Source organism: Sceloporus occidentalis, unplaced genomic scaffold (assembly GCF_023333645.1).
Source record: "Sceloporus occidentalis isolate IW3139 unplaced genomic scaffold, rSceOcc1.0.p SCAF_4, whole genome shotgun sequence".
Lineage (NCBI taxonomy): Eukaryota > Metazoa > Chordata > Lepidosauria > Squamata > Phrynosomatidae > Sceloporus > Sceloporus occidentalis.
Genome location: NW_028316984.1, coordinates 16,046,264 through 16,062,744, shown reverse-complemented (window position 1 = coordinate 16,062,744; position 16,481 = coordinate 16,046,264). Strand labels below are relative to the sequence as shown.

General features: G+C 41.2%; 1 protein-coding gene across 5 annotated transcripts in view; it reads right to left on the bottom strand.

The window, feature by feature from the left end:
* Window positions 1–1,507: 1,507 nt before the first annotated feature.
* Window positions 1,508–16,481, bottom strand: part of PAK5 (p21 (RAC1) activated kinase 5) — a 145,097-nt gene continuing 130,123 nt past the window's right edge. For all 5 annotated transcript variants that reach the window (XM_089519281.1, XM_089519283.1, XM_089519282.1 and 2 more), the window contains 4 exons: window positions 13,762–13,888; window positions 9,210–9,335; window positions 6,189–6,323; window positions 1,508–4,318 (listed from right to left, as the gene is read on the bottom strand). In XM_089519281.1, coding sequence (XP_089375407.1) covers window positions 4,163–4,318; window positions 6,189–6,323; window positions 9,210–9,335; window positions 13,762–13,888 — 544 coding nt within the window. In that variant the 3' untranslated portion in view covers window positions 1,508–4,162. The remainder of the gene's footprint in view (window positions 4,319–6,188; window positions 6,324–9,209; window positions 9,336–13,761; window positions 13,889–16,481) is intronic.

The following is a 16,481-nucleotide window of genomic DNA, read 5'->3' as shown; positions in this document are numbered from 1 at the left end:
ACACACACATTTTAGGATTGGCTCTATCATTAGAAAGAATGAAGCAAATGCCTCCAACAGCAAAAGATAATTCCTCTTCCTGAAGGGTGTAGGGCCCATAACTTATTTCCTCAAGGAAACAAACAACATAACACCATAAGTAGTCTTTTGTAAGTATCAGTTTTTAAAAACATTTTTACCAGTGAAGCCCAAGGTGGGTCTGGGGAGTAGCATATGTCCCTGGACCCTCAAATTTGCCTACATGATTTACCGTAATAAGAATGCAGTTAGTTATGTTTTATGTTGATTCAGCATCTGTCCTTGGCATTTGGATCATTTGGAGATAGTAGCGCCTAGAATCCCTCAGCCAGTATTGCCATTGCTCTTGATGGAGGATTATAGGAATTACAGCCCCACAAAATAACATAATTTTCACAATTTTGTTCTCACTGCAAGAAAAGTCTTTGGAAACAGCAGTTTTTGAAGATTATTTGCAAACTAGAATGGTGTAGTGGTTTGAGCATTGGACTATGACACTGGAGACCAGGGTTCGCATCCTGGCTCAGCCATGAAAACCCATTGGATGACCTGGGTGACAAGTCACACTCTCTCACCAACAGAGGATGGCAATGGCAAACCCCCTCTGAAGAAACATGTCAAGACCCCATGATAGGTTTGCCTTAGGGTTGACATTAGTTGGGGGAAAAAATACTTGTTCAATTCCCAGCAAGTCCGAGCCTGCAGTGCAATGAGAACCTGGGCCTGTGATTAGGAATCCCAAAATCAGTAATTTTACTTGGAGTCCAAATATTTTGCATCTTCACAGTGTGGAGTACTTTGTGTACACCAAACCATAGCAGTGGCAATTCAATCCATTTCAATTCCAGGTTGCACCAAGCAAAAATAGGGAAAAACCAAAGGAGAGATTAATACTTCTGCATAGCACTGCATGTATTTCTTTATCGCCTTAATAATAACCTGTGTCATTAACAGCAGTATTCTAAGAATATCTACTGAGAAGGAAGAGCCATGGAATAATAGATCTTACTTTTGATTAAACGCACATATTTTGCATAGTGTTTGATATGCAAAATGAAGAAGCCTTGTTTCCTGTGTGCATGTTTGGTACATACATGTTTTTAAGACTAGAGTTCTATTAGGGACATCTACAAACTTAAGTTTTCTTTACACATGTGGATGTCTTTTTTGAGCACTCCAGAAGATGCTATTTCTCCCTCCCACTGTCCATCCTCCTGACTTAACTAAAAAGCCACTAAAGCTCATTATGTGCTTCATAGCAAGCAGGGAGGTGCAGAGAAGCATCTGGCTACCTACTCATAGCCAAGTGCAAAATGATAACATCAGCACTGAGATCTGACAGGGTCCTCTGGGGGTCTCGGCACTGCTGTGATCATTTTATATCTGGCTATGAGGAGGTAGCCAGATGATTCTATGAGGCTGCCTTGCATGCCACAAAGTATGAGATGGCTATATGGAGTGGTTTTACAGGTTTTTCAGGGGAGGGTATATGGCTCAGCATAACATAGTTCCACATGTAGCTATTTATGCAACACTGAAGAAATGTAGGGTTGAGGCTCAGATTTCTTAAGGACAACTGGGAAACCTTTCTGGAGTGTTCTTTTGCTCCACTTTTTATTACAATAGGAAATGACCATATTATTCATGAAGGGAAAAAAAATCCACAATGCAACTCAATCTAACCAGATATGTTCAATTTAGGATCAGAGATATTTTTTTTCAAAGTGAAGTCAATAATAACAAACAAACAAACAAACAAAAAGTTGGAAAATACATGGCTTTGATAGTATGCATAAATAAATAAATAACCAAATAAATAAATAAATAAATAAATTTCCCCATCACTGAAATAATTATGAAGCACTTATAAAGGCAAATCTCTATAGGCCTATGGTAAACATGCAAATCTAGCCAACAAGCAACACAAAATTGGTTGTAGCAACCACTGCTGAATTAACATTCCAAAGAGGTTTTGGAGAACTTCTCCCCTTATGGCAAACACAACATAATTTTACAACACTTTGTTTTAAACTTGGAAAATGTCCAAGAAAATGCCTGGATGTCTTGAGTCTGTCTTTAACTTCCAAAGCTTGAAGCGTAATAAAGGCAAATGTTGGGGCATTGGGGTTGGCAAAGACTGAAACAAAGATATGTCTATATTGCTAGCTGAAGACAATCATGATGCCTTCCTTCTGCAGACAAACAGGTCATACACCCATAGCAGCTCATGTGAGAAACAACACTGTGAAACTGATACACATGGACTCATGTGGGACAGGTGGTTGCGCAGGAGTACAACCAGAGGCCTTTGTTTACTTTTGTGATCAAACACTGCTGTGGCTCAAGAGCAGTACATGCACTAGACCTGGGCAACTTGCATGTGGCTCACCAAATGGAACACAGCACACTTGCTTTGCATTGCAAGCAGTGTTCAGGAATGGGCCCAAACAAACAGGCTAAAATAAAGCTGCTTCGGATCACTTTGGAGGTATACTGTTTAAATTCTGCATGTCCTATGGACTAGAGCGCAGCTTTGGCGCAGCTTCTGGCCTCTTAAGATGTATGTGTCATTTAAACAGCATACCTCCAAAGTGACCCGAAGCAGCTTTATTTTAGCCTGTCTGTTCGGGCCCAAATATTACCTTTTTTTAGACTACTGCACCCAGAACCACCAGCATGGCCATTAGAAGGGATTCTGGGAGTTGTAATCCAAACCAAGTTCTGAGTTTGCTAAGGGTTTAACTGCCTCCTGTTTCCTCAAGCAGGAGGTGAGTTGAGCCTTTGGCAGGCCACAACTCATGGCTTTTGGGAGGCTTTGGTGAACAAGAGTCATGTGGACCTATTCTAAATATAGGATAATATCAGGACTATTTAGAATGTGAATTTGAGCAAAATCACCCAGCTGTGTGCACATGCAGTAAGGCAGGAGTGGGAAACCTGCAGCTCAATGATCACAGGTGGACATTTTCAAACCTCATCCACTTTGCCTCCAGCTAAACCTACAGCTGGACTTCAGTCTCTGACATATTTTGACCAATGTCATATGGATCTTAACAGGAAAACCTTCCCTATCCCTGCAGGAAGGAGTCATTCACTGTTGTCACTGCTTATAATATTCAGGACTGATCTATGTAATGAATGTTGGTTGTAGCTATCAAATGGGCAGCTTACCTCTTGACCAGCAAGGGTTCACTGTGCTCTTAACTGCAGTACCTGATCACCTGTTACTACCATTCAATCATTTCCAATCTTCACATGAGAAATAAAGGTTATGTGAAACAGCCCTTCGCATAAGTACCTGAGTATTTTTCAAGGTACATATCACTTCAGGACAACAGCGAAAATCCCTAAACATTGTTTCAGTGGGGGAAAAGGATATGGCATTGCTCAGCAACTTGAATGCTTGCAAAAGGAACATGTACATTTGACTGGCACAGATGAGAAATTCTTGTCAACATTCAGAATTTTGTGTGTGTGTGTGTGCATATTTGTGTTCATTCATGTTCCTTTCTCTTCAAAAGGGATAAAAAAGTAGGAAAGGTCTCGCTCAAATGCTTGCTAAGTTACACCCATCACCTCTATCTGCACTATCACTATGACATCAAAGTACTGGAAATTATCAAAAGCAATGTACAGAAAATTACAAATTTGTTTGAAAATACATCACACCGCTACAACTAAGATTAAAAAGTGCTTTTTGTCTTGTTTTGCTTTTTAGATTTTGTCAGAAAAAAAGTGTCCTTCTGAAGTAGAAGTGTTAGTTTCCTCTGATTTTAAATAAAATTCTGGTGTTCCAAATGTGCGACAAGTTTTTTCCCCTCTCCTTTTTCTCTTTCCCAAGTGGAACTTGAAGAAAACATCCTTCTTCCTTGATAGCTGACATACTAAAAACAGCAACTGACTGGGGAAGGCACAGCCCACGCAAGAATAATAGCTGTCAACATGTCTGGTTTTCAAACCAAAAAGAAAAAAAACCTTCATAACCCCCCTCCCCAGAAGCTTCCTTCATGGCACTGCTGAGCCATGGCAACAGTGGTACATTGCTCTGTGGTTGTGCTCCCCAGAGCTTTCTCTTTCCCCAGCAGCCTCTACTGCTGTGCATGGCTTCCCTCAGGAACATAACTAAATCAATAAACCAGAGAATTCAGTGATGCCTGTACTGCCTCATGAGAGGCACTATGCAGGAAGGAGGCCCAGCCAGCTTGAGAAATGGGTGTCTCAACAGTTCTTGGGCAGTTCCTCTCTGTGAAGGTTCCCGCACCAGCATCAAGTCTAAAAAGCCACGGAGGATGGATGAGACCTGGAAAAACCAAAACTGCATTTTAAAAGAGCAAGTTACATGACTGGTATTGAATAACAATAGCATGTATAGCAATACTGCATAATGTTAAAAAGCAGGATATGAGGTTTCTGTCACTCCTGCAGCAGCATATTGTTGGGAATGCTGGGAGAAGACAGGAGATTCAAGTCTTCAGGTGGGGCAGGAGATTGTACTCCTTTATACTAAGGTTGGGATTCAGTTGGTGACATATTGATTGACTGATTGATTGTCTATCCTGCCTTTCTCTACAGCCTTTTAAAAAACACAATGCAATTAAAAAGTTTTCATTACGGAAGTTAAAACACAATTAAATGAAATTTCTATTTTAGAAACACTGGTTAAAAATGCATTTAAAAGATGATTTTAAAAACAGATATAAGACAGAACAAAATAGAATCAACATCCCCAATAAAAGCTCAGTCTGCCACATCGCATTAAAAGCCAAAAACCTCATTATATATAAAGGTCTCACTTTCTGGTGGGAAGACAACAGGGAGGGGTCCAGCAAGACCTCTTTTCAATAGGCAGCTGTGGAAAAGGATAGCCTGGGAGCAGCCATAGAAAAGTCTCTCTCCCATGCCCTCCTGTAATGGTAGAAGGATCGGAGGAAAAAAGCCTTCCCTTGCAGATCTTAGAGCTCAGGCAGGCTCATAAAGGGAGATATGGGCCCGTTACACATGGGCCATTTTGTGCATGCGGAGTGTGCACTAGGGTTAGAAAATGGCGGCGGCCGTTCCACACAGCCGCCACCATGAGGACGTCATGACCGCGCCGCCTCTATACGGGGCAGTGCGGACGTGACGTCCTCACTCCATGCCAGGGTGCTTAGTGCGCCCTTTCTGCGGAGCAGGAAGGAGTTCCGTTTCGGAGCTCCTTCCTGGTTTGGTCCGCTGGGTGCAGCCTTCACATGGCTGCGCCCAGCGGATGAAAGGAGAAAGGGGTCAAGCGGCCCCTTTCTCCTCCTCCCCGCTGCCGCGGGGTGTCCTTAGGGCTTGAAGCCCCAGGGACACCCCTTTTCAGGCTGTGGGGAAGCGACGTTTTGCCACTTCCCCGCAGCCTGAAAAGCGGTAGATCAGGGCCTCAGCGGCTGCCGTTCTGGCCACTGAGGCCCCGATACTCCGGGGAAAGGGGCGGGTACAGGCCGCCCCAAATGGGCGGTCTGTAACCCGCCATAGTGTTTCAGCTACAAGTCTTAAGCTGTGTAGGACTCTAAAGGTGATTGTCAGGACTTTGAGTGCTGCCCAGAAACAGATCAGCAGCCAGTGGAGCTGATTCAACAAGGTGTGGGGGGGTACTCAACGAATAGCCTGGCTGCAGCATTTTGGACCCACTGACTTTTCTAATCTATTTCCAAAGGTATACAAGCAGGTATGAAGCCCAGTTATGTGGTGCATGGTCTTTGTAGATGATTGTGGAAGGATATATTCAGTAACTTCTTCTTGCACTCTTTGTGTAACAGTCCCCACTCACACTCATGCAAACTAATATGGCAGTGTCAGTCTTCTATGTCTAATCCGTGGTTAGTTGGGATGAGGTGCAGAGATCTTGGACAAGATCTAGCAGCAGTTTTGCAGCCTAGGGGGCAAAAAGCATGATCAGATTCCATGGATGATGCTGATACTTTATTTGAGACACTGCCTGAGCCATATAAGTGTAAGTATAGATTGTACCCATAATCCATAAGCCCTGGCCATACTGGCCGAGGCTCTCCAAGACATCTGGAAAGCACACCAAACTGGGAAAGAGTGACTTAAAAAGAAACTGAGGTAGAGCCAATTTGCTCAGGGATGTGTTGCAGAACAGAGATGCCTATTCACCAACACAAGAAACCATAACTCAACCATTTTACCTTATGTAGATCCTTCACTCTTGGTGGCAAATTGTCTCGGATTCTGCGCATTGCCTGGAGAGGTGGCTCATTGAAATAAGGTGGCTCTCCATCTATCATTTCTATTACCATGATGCCAAGGGACCAGATATCCACCTGCAAAACACATCAGTTTTTAAGAGCTTGTACATGGCTCTACTGATACATCATTCTTACAGTGACATTCACTTTTGAAAGCCATTGATGGCTTGCTTAGTAGACATCTTTCATGAGGATCTGATAATATGGGGCAGGAGACTAGATGTTTGGTTTAAGTAATGACTGAGAGAATTTGTTAATCTCGGCACATGCTTTCCCCCAAACAGCTATGGTTTGCTTTCCTGTTGTAAAATATAGCTAATATGAATAGCTTTTACACAAACACTATGGCTCAGGGGAAAAAAACCCTTAAAATATTGTTGTTGTGTGCCTTCAAGTTGTTTCTGACTTATGGCAACCCTATGGCAAATCTATCACAGGGTTTTCTGGGGCTAAGAATAGGTGATTTGTCCGAGGTTACCCAGTCAGTTTCCATGGTTGAGTGGGGAATTGAATTCTGGTTTCCAGTGTCTCCAGAGTCCAAGTCCAATGCTCAAACCACTACACCATGCTGGTTCATATAATAGCATGCTTATTTATTTCTTTTTGACAATCATGTTCCTCTCTTACTGATTATTCCTTGGATTCACAGAGATCTGGTTACATTTTTTGAAGCAGCAGCCAGAAAGTGACAGGTTTGACCACCTGAGTGGTTAGTAATTATAAGCGACTTAAAAGCAATGTTAAAGAACATGGCCAGCTCAGCAATTTCTGCTTCCTGTTCATGGCAAAAACAAGAACTGAGGCTGCAGTCTTCCCATATGTCCCTTTGGAAAGATGCACTCCTAAAGCTCACAAGGAAATTGACAAGTAATACAAATGTTCCAGAGCAGTAGCTCTGAAACATGTAATGGGATGAAACTCTCAGAGGTTGTGATTAGTAGACATGCTGGCTAGTGCTTCTTGGAGCTGAAGTCCAACAATATTTTGGCACAGTTTTGGAAACCACAATTGTGATCACTTATGACATTTCAGTGATAAACCATGCTATGCATGGTGGCATCCAACACAACTGGGATTCTAGATACTTAACTAAGGCCTGTTATAGACTGCCAAAATGAAGCTGCTTCAGGTCTCTTTGGAGGTATGCTGTTTAAATGATGCATGCATCCTAAGAATCCGAAAGCTGCACCAAAGCTGCACTCCAGTGCTTAGGAATGGAGTGTGGCTTTGGTGTGGCCTCCGGACTCTTAGGATCCATGCATCATTTAAACAGCATACCTCCAAAGAGACCCGAAGCAGCTTTATTTTGGCAGTCTGTAACAGGCTGTAGTAATAGCGCTTGGCCTGACCTCATACCCTTTTTTATCAGACATCTGCTGCTGTGAGTGACGGAGGTCTGTTGTCCTGTTGATCAGGGAACAGAAGATTGACGTTTCCTCCCCCCTCCCACCAGTCATCTCTATTGTGACAATCAGAAACAGGATCCCTGTTGCAATTGCTCCTTACATCAGAGACCACTGGCAAAAGGGTGTGTGAGTGTGTAGTGCCATAGTCATAAACATGTAGGTTTTGTAGGGACCTACAATCAGTTACAGATTTGTAACTCTAGGTTATGAATCTGCAATACAAGATACTGAATTCTAGCCATTTTTTAAAAGGAGAAAATTTGTAGTTTGCATAGAACACAATGGATTTTGCAGAAAATAAAATGTTTTTGTACAAAATACATTTTGTGGATTATTTGCTATGAAATCTGTAAATTCTCCTGAAAACTTTAATCACTCCCATCTAGAACAAGTGCACCTTTTTTTGCCAGTGTTGCCAACAAGCCTCAAAGATATTCCCTGGAATGTTTGACCAAAATCCAGAATTCCCCAATATTTATTATTATTATTCAGTCAAAATCCCGGGAAAGAAATTAATTAAAATTCCCAGATTCTGGGGAATTCCCCTGAAATTGGCAATGCTGTTTGTTGCACACAGAATCTGGCCAGCCATCAAAGAAAACAAGAATTGATTCTTCTAGTTAATATACTTAATAAATTGCTACTCTGTCAGATGACCATCTTCTGGCATTGTATTTCATGGAAATGATCAATAACTGATATGGGAAACTAATTTGCCAAAAGTTTCTACATAGCTACTTCCCTGAGCTAAATTCTTCATTGGATATGGACAAGATACAATTCTGGCTATTCTGGCTAGATTCTAGAAGGGACTTACAATTAATCATGAGCTCTCTATTCTCGCCATGGTTTTCTTGTGTGAAAGGATGATATTGTAGAGCTTTTTATTTTAATAAAATTATACCAGTGTCCCTAAGAAATATTTTAATCAAACTGTGATAATGCAAGCTTTATATGGATGTTATCATAAAGTGCCATTTGAGATTATGTATTTGTGACCAATGTCAGATGGTAGACAGGTTCACACTATCATAATCCATTCCAAGAGAAACATTTTGAATTCTTTGATGACTCAAGTAAGTGGAAATCTTCTTGCAGAATCAGTTTTATTTCTCTTGAGTAATACTAATCGCTATGTGCCATTTGGTTGCCAAAAAGATCAGAAGGAGAGCATTAGATAATATGGCCACAAATTGTTCTGAAGACTCACAGTATTAATTTGAGTTTGTTGCTGCTGGTAATTTTGGAATTATTCATATAATTATTTGGAACATCTAGTACTGTAAGAACACAATTATTTTGTAGTTTATATATTTCATACACTTTTGTATATTTCTAAAGAATTTGTCACAGCATTTGCACAGAAAAGTTCACAATATTGTCACAATAAGCCCCCAAAGTGGAAGTAATCAAAAATGGGTTAAAATCTTCATAATCTTCTACAAGGAAAACAAGGTTTGCATTTTTTTTCCATTCTCATATGCAACAAGAAAATAAAGATTTGCATCCCTACTATACTGGTGGATGAAGCAAGCCCCTAGTTTGACTGACTTACCTCAGTTCCATAGGGGAGTCTAGAGATCACTTCTGGTGCCATCCAGTATGGAGTCCCAACAAGAGATTTTCTTTTTGGAACATCTTTTGAAACTTGGGCACAGAACCCAAAATCTGACAATTTTATCTAAAAAAAGTAGGCAAACAAGACACATCAGAAAAACAACTAAGCAGATAGTGTGTACTGTATACAGACATTTATCAGGTTTCCATAATACTGAGTGAAGGACAGTTGCCTGTTGGAAATGTCAATTGAGGCTTCAGATGATGGTGGGCCGCACTAGAGGCCAAAGTGAGAGGGATTTGCAGCATTGCACAGTATTTTCTGGCAGATCTTAGAAGAGTTCTTTTTTTAAATTGCAACTACCAGAATCTCCCCAAAACAAACATGTCAAACATCCTCTTAAGAAACTTGCCAAGAAAATACCATGATAGTTCACTTTAGGGTTGCCATATGTCAGAAATTACTTGGAGGCATACAACAACAACAACAACAACAACAGCAGCAACAACATGACATTATGTGATACTTGCAGTCCTTAGGAAACATGCCAACTCCCCAAATCCTTCTAGCTGGGGATTTTGGGTATAGTAGCCGCCAAAATTCAAGTTCTTGATAAGTGTTTTGTTTTATCTTTCCAAAAACAGCCAAGAAAAAGAAAAATTCTTCAGGGGCATCATGTTTTATTCTGCAAGAGGGAAAGAGAATCCCACCACTTCCGCTTTCCTGCAGTGCAAAATTCACTTTTCATGCCTCCCATCGTTTCAAGCTGATGACTAGCATTAGATTGGCATCAACTCAAGTCCCACTGAAATCACTCAGGGCTTGTGTCCCACTGATTTTCTATGAATTGGCACACTCCCATTATCTCTGTTCTTGGTAAAGTGGGACTGAATCATGGCTCATGGTGATTGCACTTTTTCTGCCTAACCCACTGTCTAAAGCTGACCTTTAAAAACTGTACTTCAGACTACACACACCTGAAAATGTACTTGCTAGAACTATATTCTTAAGAAAAATGCAGATCAATACTCTTGTTTTAGGATGAAGTGAATTGCAGTGGCTTGGGTTTAAAAAAAATTAATACTAACTTTTAATATCAATTGAACTGAATAGGTAAGATTGTGCTAAATTCAAGTCCATTGAAAAGTCCACTCCAGTAATATGGAGGTGATTATTAAAACAAAATGTAATATTTAAAGAACAAATTGTCAACATAGGGAGACACTGTATTTTGTATCTGTAGTTTCAGTACAGTGTTTGTAAATAACGTAAAGCTCTATATGGATTAGGGGAATACTTAAGACCCTCAGGGAAGGCTTTCTCTTGGTCCCACCACTGTCAAAGGGCTGCTGGGTACGCACATGCAAGATGGTCTTCTAGGTGGCTGCTCCCAGCTTGTGGAATTCCTCCCCATGGGATGCTAGGCTGGTCCTCCTCTAAAGGCCTTTTTATTTAAATAGGCACTTGATGATTAATTGGTTGTGAGACCATTTTCATATGAGGGAAGGGTTTTTTTTTAATCTTGTTTGTTACTTTTTCCAATGATTTTATACTTGTTATACTTAAAATTAATGGCATTTTAATATGACAGTTTGTGGCTCAGTGATGATCCGTCAATTACACACAAGCTACACCTAGCTGCAATGCTTACAGAACTGGACTGGAAGCTAATATTATGGGGTGGCAGGTCTAGGTTGAATGGTGGGCCTTGCCAGGGTACTAGGACCCCCAAACTGCCCAGATATGCCCAGATATACAAGATATGCCAGATGGTCTTGTGAGGCTGATTTGTAGTTCCACTCATTCTTTGGCAAGGGGGGGCACCTTAAGGAGAGCAAATGCAATAGGAATGCACTTGATATAATGATTAGAGTGCTGGACTATAACTTGGATGATCCAGGTTCAAGTTTCCACCGAGCCTGAGACTTATTGACTTATCCTGGGCCAGCCTCTCTTAGCCTGAACAGTTGAAGAAAGGAGGAGAGCCACATATATTTCTGTGAGTGTACTGGAGGAAAGGTGAGACTTAAATATTACTAACCAGTAAAATAACAAATGAATGATGGAATTGAACAGTTAATATCTTGGAAATGACAAAGGGTCCTTCCACACTACCCCCATGATTCCTCTTTAACTGCCATAGTTGATGGTTAAAGTAAAATAATAGTGGTATAATTGTATAGTGTAAAAGGGCTCCAAGGAGAGAGTGTGGAGTGTAAAAGGGCCCCAAGAAGAGAGTATCAAGAGTGTGGAGGTGCAGGGAAATGGGAGGGGAGATTGAATAGTTATCTGAAGAGAAAAGAAAATCATAATTTTAAATATTTTGCTGAGTTAAGGAGGGTTTGGAAAACAAGAATGCAGAAGCAGCATCAGAAGATTGTGAGGCTGTGCAGACTGTCCCTAAGGGGCAGCCTACAGCTGCTTCCAGCTGCGTTGGACTGGGGGTGTGGCAACCGCATGCCCCAGCTCCGATCTGGACTTTCCAGGGTGCAAAATTGACCCACAAAAAGTGGCTCCTTTTTGCGCCTAGAAAGGGTGCAATAGCCACAGTGTTCTGGCTTGACGGTACTCCTTTGGCACTGCATCATTTAGACGCAGTATCAGAGGAGCACCATGATGGTACAAGCCGTGTGGTGCGGTGCACAGAATCATGCTGGCCTTGGAGTGGAGCTGGGGCATGTGTCATATGGACACCATGCCCCGACTCCACGCCCAGGCCAGCTTTTTCTGCCAGTATGCACAGGCTCTAAGTCTCACAGAGATTCACGAGACTGGAGCATGGAAGAGCCAGGAAAAGATAATAATAAGGGAAGTGGCTGGGTAACCTTGAATGTAATTCTTTTTGTAGAGATTGGGAGAAAGTATGAGAATGAAGAAGGGAGGAAGAGAGGAGGAAGAGAGCAGAGGGCTGAAGTGAAGGCATCCTGAATTTGATAGTCCTTCCCAATAAAATGGAAAGATCTCTAGTGAACACTGATTAAGACAAACAGACCTTGAGAGAAAAGTCTAACAATAACATTTTAAACATACATATCTATCTGTACAGCATAGGGAAGAGCAACCAGTAAATCAGGAACTGGGATCTGAACTCTACAAGAGGCTTGTGGATTGTACAGCCTATCAGAGCTTTCTTTCTATCCTAGAAGTAATTGTGTGTCTAAATATGCATGAGAGAATCTTCTGGGATTTTTGTTTTTTCACTCTTGGCTTTATATGGCTGCAGTCAGAATAGATGTTATATGTGTGCAGCAGCCTGCTTGATTCTTCTAGTGGGGCATTCACGTCCTTCAGCCAAAACAAGGCAGTATTCTTTATCAGTTCCTCACAGAACACAATGTTGCAGGATGCTCTCGCACGTCATGATAAGCCCGCTTGTGATGCCCTGTGCAAAATCGTCAAGGGCAGGTGGTGATTGAGCCTTGAGTCCTGGGTTTGCAGGGCAGAAACGGAAAAGGCAAGGCATATCAGATGAGCAACCCATTTGTCATGTCAGGCTGCAGTTTGGGATCTAGAACAGGAAGCTGTTAATCAGGAAGACGCTAATCGGGAAGCACCATAAATTATGGCATTGCAGCGACAGACACTGGCATTGTCTGACTTATTTTGGCAATGGTGCTGGCATTACTTTCAATTAAGTGTGTTTTCCCCCCATTTCTCCCAATCCTCTACTCTACGTGAGGGTGGGGTGTGTAGGAGCATAGAAATAATGGTTACTATTTATAAAACAAAGCCCAACCATGGCAAAAACTTCTTTTCCATCGCATGAAGAACAGATGAAACAATGCATATACTGGATGTGAGGTCCATCCCCCTTTATGTAGGAGTACAAGAGGTGTACGCATATATCTTTTGGTTCTCTGAGTATATAAAAGATGGCTTAGGAAAAAAATTAAGAGCAGAGAAAAATAACATGATTATGCAATCTCTCCTGACAAAATGTGCATGCAGATAATAATCACAGGAGTAATAAGCATCATGAGGCACTGTATACATATCTACAAAGAAGGGATCAGGTGGCTTTTTAGTGGCACAGTCATAAAAACTAAAAGCTGAATAACACTGATAACAATGGAAACAAGATTCTTTGCTTTTGGATGTTGGTTGGGTGGGCAGCTGAGGCAGGTTGGGGGACTTGTTTTCTGCCTCTGCAATCCTTTGGGGCTGCCAACCCACCTCCCCATTACATTCAGAAAAGGCTAGAAATCCACTTCTGGCTTTGAAAATTAGTATTTTTAAAGACAAACAATGCGGGGGAGCTGTTGTTTTCCACTGTCCCTTCTGTCATCATCATCAGCCCATCTGTGGATAAGGGGAGAGGCTCTCTGGAGCAGGAAGCTGACAGTGTAAAGAAATACCCACTCTCTGGACATGCACGGATATTTCCCCATCTTGTACACAGGGAATATGTAGGTTCAATCCTATGCTTTCTAGAGATAATTTCCAGCCAACACTGGAAGCATATTAGCTATTGCCTTCAAAATGATACCATGGCTACAGTAAACAAACAAACAAACAAAAATCAATATCAGAGGAAACAACAAATGCTTACTCGTCCATCACTTGTGAGAAGTATTGAATCACTCTTAATATCCCGGTGTATAACTCCTTGGTTGTGAAGGTAAGATAATGCTTTTAGTACAGACAAACAAACAGTAGCTATCTGTTCTTCATTCATTCTAGAATTAAGAAAGTGGCATAAGAAAAGAACTTTACAGCATTATTAAGGTTGGAGAAACATACATCCTGCAAAAACACAAACCCAGAAAAGCACAGCAACCACAAAAGATTTTTAAAGTGTAAGGGTAAAAAGATTGTCTGCAATCCTGCATTGGGAGATGCAATTATGATACATAGCTATGATGGTCTCCCATCCAACTCCCTTGAAAATGTGTCTGTACTCACCTTCATGTTCCCTAAACTTGGCCATTTCATGGCCAATGGAGAGTGGAAGGAAAAGCAGACAAGCATCCAGCTATTTTTCTAAACCTGGATACATAGCAACCAACAGGATTCTAGCTGTTGTTTAAGAATGATATGCTATGGTTTGCAAATAATAATAATAATAATAATAATAATAATAATAATAATAATGTCACATAATAGTGCAACTCAAGACTATTCAGTCAACTCCCTTCAGGGATAATTTACAGTGAGTCAATATTTATTTATGCATTGTATTCAAAAACATATTTCTCTGAATATTTTGCAGGGCAGACAAAGACTTAACATAGTAAGCCCATTGGAACCAATATAAAGGTTGGCTTACTAACTTCCCACTGATTCAATAAATTTACTCTAATCAGGATTAATTATTGGATTAAAGATAAAGGCAATGTAGTGACAAAAAGAGACCCTGGTGTCTGTTTTCTCTACCTTCCCTCCAATTATCATGAATAGTCCCCCAGCAGTCAGCCACTGTTTCAAGCATTCTCATGTCTTTGTTGGGCTGTTTTGTAGTTTTCTGTCTTATTTACAGTCCACTCCCCACTCCCCCTTTAGGGGTATTTCTTGTAAACCTAATTTGTTCCTCAACCCCCGGTTAGAGTTTAGGTTTGTTGAGGCTGAAATATTATCTTAAAACCAGTGAATCACTTTACTCTCCTCTTTGAGAACTGCAATGAAGAAATAGCCCAAAATGAAAGAAGATAAGGCTGCCATCCCTAGCAGGCATCTATACTGGTTGCCACAGTGGAAATTGGAAGCACTTCACTGCTATCTCTTTGTACTGAGACTAGTCTGAGCTTCCTGCTGCAGGCGGCATTTGGGATGTAGGAAGTTGCCTTAGTCTGAGTCAAGCCACTGGTAAGTCTAGCTCAGTACTGTTTATTCTAATTAGGAGCTTCTCCCCAAGGGCTCAGATAGATGCCTGCTACCCTATAACTGGAAATGCCAGAACTGAATTTGCAACCTTTTGGATGCAAATGTGCTAGTGGCAATATGAACCCCCCCAAACAAGGCAGTCCTGTTCTCTGCTTATTCTACTCTACCATTTTGATGATGAGCATCCCATACTCTGCCTCACAAGCTCACTAGTGGGCTGAGCTAAGTAACTGTGATGCCACTGAAAAAACAAACCTGCTGTGACAATGATGGCAAGAAGTCCTGAAGATGCAAGAGGTTGAGCATAAAAGGGTGCCCCTTTGAATCCCTGGTCTCTCCAATTAGAGCTGGACCCCTATGTGAAACTTTGGAAAGGTCAGGGATTCAAAATGACATCTTATTATGCTCTACCACAGAGGTATGCCCCCCTTGCATCTTCAGGACTGTTAGCCATAATTGCAATGTTGATAATAGTGGGCAAGGTAGATCAGCGGTCTGACTCAGTATACGTTCCTGTAAAGTCAATGGAGCTGAGTACAGAGACGAGATTAAGTATAGTGTAATGTAGGAGTGGAAATCATGTGGACCTTAGGAACTGTTGAACCCTTACCCTTGCCTTTTCTGGCTAGGGCTGCTGGGAGATAAAGGCCAACAATATCTGATTTCCATCCCTGATGTTGTGAGAGCCAAGGGGCAAGAAGTGGAGAGAAAGGGGTTTAAGTCTCCACTTCACCACAATGATCATCATTTGATCTGAGGCTAATCACTAACTCTCAACCTCCATTCCTCATAGGGTTTTTGTGAGAGTAAAAATGTATGACCATGTATGCCACCTTGAGTTCCTTGGACAAAAAGCTGGATAGAAATCTAACTAATAAAATAAAATAGCAAGGTACAGGTATGTGCAGATGAAGACATTCAACAGCCCTTTATTCAGGCACAATGTGGCATCTATTGTGCCCTAGTGTCAGGCCAACCCTTCCACTCAACATATCCTCTTCTTGTACCTTATACTATTTATGTAAATGCTGCAAATACTTCAGCAAAGTCTTAAAGAGAAGGTCATAAAATGCTTGAATGATGATTAAGGAGTGATTCTAATGAATCCAAAACCTAATGACAGCATTTAAGAAAGAGTTTTCTGGAAGCATCTGTTTGCAATTAAATGCCTGTCAAAATATTTGGCATGGTGACTAGCATTAGAGAAAATAGCGCTTAATGAAAGTGATGAGCATTTTTAGTATGTGGGCTGCAGCAGTTCTTAAAAATAGCCATGATTCCATGAAGAAAAGTCACAAAATAAATGAGATAATGACCCATTTTCGAATTAATGAGTGCACAAAATTCAATCTGCAAACTTACAAGTCAGACAGAATTCTTTTACAGGCAGGAAGTTGAGAGAAATGCAAGGAAAAATTCCTGCAAGTCTTTTAATGTATATGCTAATGA